This window comes from Stegostoma tigrinum, chromosome 8 (genome assembly GCF_030684315.1).
Source record: "Stegostoma tigrinum isolate sSteTig4 chromosome 8, sSteTig4.hap1, whole genome shotgun sequence".
Classification (NCBI taxonomy): Eukaryota; Metazoa; Chordata; class Chondrichthyes; order Orectolobiformes; family Stegostomatidae; genus Stegostoma; species Stegostoma tigrinum.
In genome coordinates this window covers 89,395,963-89,401,962 of record NC_081361.1, presented here as the reverse complement: position 1 = coordinate 89,401,962, position 6,000 = coordinate 89,395,963, and the positions used below count along the sequence as shown (strand labels likewise).

General features: G+C 38.4%; 1 protein-coding gene across 2 annotated transcripts in view; it reads right to left on the bottom strand.

Annotated features, from left to right (window-relative positions):
- Positions 1-340: 340 nt before the first annotated feature.
- Positions 341-6,000, bottom strand: part of gtf2b (general transcription factor IIB) — a 30,332-nt gene continuing 24,672 nt past the window's right edge. For both annotated transcript variants that reach the window (XM_048539872.2, XM_059648100.1), the window contains exons 6-7: positions 2,437-2,718; positions 341-917 (exon numbers count right to left, since the gene is read on the bottom strand). In XM_048539872.2, the coding sequence (XP_048395829.1) occupies positions 784-917; positions 2,437-2,718 (416 nt within the window). In that variant the 3' untranslated portion in view covers positions 341-783. The remainder of the gene's footprint in view (positions 918-2,436; positions 2,719-6,000) is intronic.

Below are 6,000 nucleotides of genomic sequence, written 5' to 3'. Positions count from 1 at the left end.
AAGCCTGCCACTTAAAAAGGAGCTTTGAGTAACATGCATGATTTTTCACTTTTAGTGATGTAAAATAGAACTGCACCTTTAGAAAACTCTCTCAAGACAAACTCCGTTTGTTTAAACACTTTGCACCTTTCATTGAAACCATTACACAAATTTTCGCTTCTCTATAATATGCAATTTATAGCCTTAGGAAAATAAATACACATTAATTCCTTAAACCAGTTCAAACAAGCTATCTTGAATACCTCAAACTATTCACTGATGGTAATTTCAAAGCTCAACAAACACACTGTAGTACTAAGTACCAATTTTGAGGTTCAAGAAGTCAAAGTAGATACATAAGCAAAGGAAAAAAATGGTAATTTATTTATGAAGACATCAAGCATCTTTCCAACCCTGAATATGGGTATGTCAAATTACACATTTGTAATTCAAAAAACTAAACATGAGCCAGTCTGTCATTGATCAGCCTTTCAAAACACAATATCCCTCAATTTTTCACTTGTATATACAATTTGTTTGATTAAGTATAAATTCCTCACTTGCAAATATACAAATTAGTTGGGAAGTACAAACAATCTTGAAATTCAGCTTTGGAATGTATGTGCGATATTAGGACACAGCGCAGCCGTCTGTTGCTATATAGTTTCACTGGTTCTCAGCTGGGTTCTTCAATTGAGCTGGTTTCAAAAATCAGGGGGCCAAATTAACTTCAAAAAGATAGGGAATGTTTTATTTTATTTAAAAACAAATTATTGTGCATATTGCAAAGTAGGCTGGTTCCATTTACAACTGGGGTAGTTTGTCAACCGGAGTATCAAATTTAAATTCAGCAGGGAAAAGGTCCGCAGCTCGTGGATAGATGAGTCTGTAGGACTGCCTAATTGTAACATCAGCTACACCAGCAATGTCTCCAATCTCTGGAGGAGAAAGAAAACAAAGGCATCAGTAAGATTCAGAATTCACCAAAAGTTTAGTAAACACGTACACACACAGCCAAGGAACAGGAAGAACGAGCCATGCCACACATGCCTAGACTTGTGAACATCAGCTTTCGAGAATTTCTTCAAAACATTTCCAAACATCAGGTACTTAGGAGACAATTAAATAATTTCAAAAAAGGGGGAAAAAAAAGAAACATCTGCATCAGTAAATGCTATATTTAGATTGCGGTCAGAAAATAAGATAGTGATGAGAATATACAAGGTCTGATTATCTCACTACAGCAGACAATAGACCATGATCACAAAGTGAAACCCTCACCAAAATCTCATTAAGCACTAATTAATATAATGAAGGGCTCTAGTGCTTTAAGTAATGCAAAATGGAGAAGGCTTCATCCTACTGTATGCATACAGCAAGACAGGGAGACACTGACTGTTCAATAAGTGGAACTTCCTTTGTATTTGACACTATAGTTTACCCTTTGTCACATGACCACAAACATTTGTCAATTACACTACCGATGTCTCATTAGAACACTAACTATTTCGCCCCCCTCCACCCTGTCAACTGCCTGATTTCCACTGCATTATCAAGCTCCTTCTGAGCCCACATTCAGTGACCGTGTCCTGTAAAATGCAAATGTGTTCCCCAATTTACAGCATCTGACATTAACTACACCACTTATTCAAACCTTATCAGTCATGTTTATGGAGCTAAATGACTCATCTCCTCAGTGTCTGTGCAATTGAATTAATCTTGCTTTGTTTTATCCTTGAAACCTCAACCAAGTATTGTCTATGTCAACGTCCCAGCCTCCTACATAACTGCAGGTATGTAATTAATTTCAGTCTCAAATAAACACAAAGCATTAATGCATGTACAAGCCGCATGTACCATTTACAAGATGCACTTCAACAACTCATTAAGGCTCCTTCAACAGCACCGTGAAAACCCACGAACCCTCTCATTTAGGAGGATGAAGCTAACAGATATAGGGGAACACCATATCCTTCCAGTTCTTCTCCAAGCTGACTCAGAACTATATTCTCATTCCTTCACTGTCACTGATTACAACTCCAGAACCACCCTCCTTAACGGCACTATGGGTCACCCTGCTCAAGATAGCCTACAGTGGTGTGAGGCTGTAGCTCACTAGCACCTTATCAAGCGTAATTAGGGACAGACAATAAATGCTGGGGCAGCCAGCAATGGCCACATATTGTGAACAAAGTACAAAGAATTGTCTCCATTTCCAAGAACAGACTTTACAAACAACCAGAGACATGCTTGTACAGATACTTCTAAGCAGATTGTTTATCAGACCAACATAACTGTTTGGGAGAGAAAGCTACATTTATCTTCTGAAGACAAATATTGTCTGTGTCTGAGAGTTCTTCATTTGGCTGAGCAGTTTATAAAAAAAACAACTTATGCAGCTATACATTTTATACTAGGTCCAAAATTACGATGATTCTTTAGGAGCAGGGCAAATACCTTTCTGTGTTCTCTTGTCTGCTGAAGCTTGTGATGCCATATAAATAGCTGCTGCAGCTACTGAAATAGGGCTTCTACCAGGCACCAAATCCAGTTCCACAGCTTTCCTTGCAATATGCGTTGCAGCCATTTGTACTTGTTTCGGCAATCCCAAGTTTGAACAGAATCTGGACATAAAATCTCCTGTGGTAATTAGATCCACACTGGTTTCCAGAGCTTTCAGAATCAACTTGAAGCAACGGCCTATTTCCTTCTTTGGAATCCTGGATACTGCACATATTTCTAATAGAGGAGGAAAAACATTAGGATTGAACAAGTATGATCAACCAAAAGCAAAATTACTGTTAACTCCAGAGATTTGGGTTGGGTAAGGGTATTAAATGATTCTCAAAGATGGAAGTTTGGGTTACTTCAATTAACCAGAACTGTCCTAATACTTGGGTGATACTGTCATCAGATCACCCACACCCTGCTCATCCTTCAGCCACTGGCAACAAACCAAGAGGATAATATAGCATGGATAGCTGCTCTTGGCATTTACAATAAGCCGCAAGATTTTTAATACATTTTGACAAAAAATTAAATAATGAAACAGTGTTACTGCATGACAGCAGTGTAATGTGTTCTGGAGAGACACACTGTGTTAAATTGACACACACAATTATAAACTGCTCCAAGTCAAAGTCACTGAAAGATCAGACCAGAACAAAAACCTACTTGTTAGGTTGCCAGCTAACACAGCCAACACTTCACAGAATTTTCCATCAGACTAGAAAGGCTGAGGATACCTGCCAGAGTCAGTCTAACAACAGTGAATTGCTCTGAGTTTTATTATTTGCACCTATGATTTTATACAAGTGTTAGTCCCTACCCTGGGCTTCAGATTTACATTCATCTCCTCTCCCAACCACCTTGTATGATACATGCTAGAGTAACTGGTAATCAGTGCAGTTAACAAGTCGTGTTAATGACATTAATGAAGTACAATTTCCATTCTTAAAGAGACAATATCCCAAGACATGGCCACATTCGACCAACAATATTATATCACTTAGTAAAAACATAAATCATGATTATAGAAAGAAATCGCAGCATTGTTCTAATCTGGAAAGAACTTTACCTCTCAATCTCGAGGTTAGCCTGTGTTCTGGAATGTAAGATTTTCTTTTAAGACTTACACTGACATCAAGTAAGCGCATATTAAATACAATATGGAATCAAGTGTTGAGTAAAGCTCTCTTACGCACTATTCAAACACCATTGAGATAAATTCCACTCAACACCATTGCAAAACTGCCAGCAAGTGCTAAATGAAGGAACATTTTGTTTTGTAGACACATACCTACTGAGGACTGGATAGAGGTGGCTCAAAATGATTTCACTTAGGGCCCTTACAGAGAACAGACTCCTATCCCATCTTTCTGGATTTAAATCCAGGTCCTAGAGGTGAAAGAACAATGTTAACTCAGACCACCACCCACATCCCTTCAGTTTTGGCCAGGTGTAAAGAAAAAAGTGGTCAAGGTAGATCAATAAAAAAATCCCCCAATTTGTTCTTGCTGCCCAGCCTTGCAAAACTAATAATGATCACTATGTACCTCAAGGAGAAGTGACAAAATGTGCTCAGAACAGTATATCCTGCTGGTTCTAGAATCTGTCGGTTTGCAGAGAAAACAGTCTTAATGTGCCTTTCCTCATGCCAAACCTTAAACTATTAGAGTGAAACATTCAAATACTACAAGTAATCTCTCACATCAATTTTAGCCTTGGCTCAGTGCCAACATGCTTATGTGCTATACTGTTGGAAGAGCCATCCTTCAAATTGGCTGTTGTAACAAAATCTGATCATCTTTCTTAGATGGATACAAATATGCATTAACGCTATTCAAATAAAAATGGGAGACCTATGATTATGGACAACAATTACACTGCCACAACAGGTTGTTATCTCCTCAAATGCCTCGTAACAGTTAGCGAGGATTACATGGTATGCAGGTTAGCTTTGTCTGTTTATAAGAGTATTGTACTTCACTTTGAAACACCAAGGAAATGAAAAGCACTGAAAATGCACGGTGTTTTTTTTTTGAAATTTTGTAATTAACTGTTGCAAGTTAATATTTCAGTAGAATTCTTACCATTTTAAATAGTTCTTTGGATGTAGCATCACAGCCCAAGGTCACATTTAATGCCCAGTTTACCTGAAAATTATATTATTGGGCTTTCTTGAACAATCTCAATCCTGCTAATGACGACATTCCCAGCATTGCTGGGCAATAAATTCCAGGATTAACTTCTTAGCTACAATGGAGAAATGACGACATGAGTTGTGAAACTTGGCAGGTGATAGGATTTGGCCATGTTACTGTTTTTTCCTTTCTTAACAGTCAAAGGGGAAGTGGTGTCCAATAAACTTGGTTACAGTATAATCTGGGGACCATATGAATTGTTCTGCTGGCAAAGTGCAGCTGCAAAGGATGTTTTATTGATAAGACCACAAATCAACAAAACTGCTTCAGTCCCCATACATTAAAATTTTTTCATGAGATGCGAGTTTCATCGACAAGGTCAGCGTTTGTTCTCCATCCCTGGTTACCCTTAATGGAACGGGTTGCTCAGCCTCAAAGGGCAGTTATAAGGCAACCACATTATTGTATGATTAGAGTCACATCTAGGCCAGACCAGGTAAAGACATCAGATTTCCTTTCTTAAAAGGATGTTCGTGAACCATACAGGTGTTGACTGCTAATGATCAGTTTGTGGTCACCATAACCAAAACTGGCTTCAGGTTCCAGACTTATCCAGTGAATTTAAATTCCATCAATGCAATGAACACATGCACAGGCTAGATTTCTGGAGTACTTGTTCAGTCACACCACGATATCGTATCTCACCCTGCTGAACAGTTGAATTCTAAAATTATGAATCAGTGCGATCAGGTTCATCATTCCAGGCATGTGTCTTGGTTTGAACCTCGTAGATGTTGAATGGGTTTTGCAGGATCAGCAACAATATTTTGACAGCCAGAGTGGACGAGGTTCAGCCAGGTGAATTGCCAGTTAGAGGACAGTGGATAGGTTTTTTTCTTGTTAAAGATTATCACTACGAGACACTCAGTTTTAACATCTGTCACTTGTCATGCCAAGTTAGATGTTACTCTTGTCCTGCTACAAGTAAACATGGGGTTCTTTATGACTGGGGTTGTCAATGAATCTGAATAGTAGAATCATGAACAGGCCCACTCATGACCTTATGACAGAGGGGAAAATCATTAATAAACAGGCAATGTTGGCAGTTTGAAAACCCTTCATTGATGTGCTTTAGCTTCTAACAATCACAAATACCTTCCTTTTTGCTAGATATAGGTCCAGTCCCCAGAGATTCCCAATTCACTGCTATAATTAGACAATTGCTACCTTAATGTCGAGCACAGTTACACTCTCACCTTGCCTATAATTCAGCTTATGTCCATGGCTAGATCAAAGTTACTAGTTAAAATTAGTAACATAAACTTTAGTTATCAGCAGTCTCAGGAATAATTTACAGACCTGCATCAAAAGCCTTGTT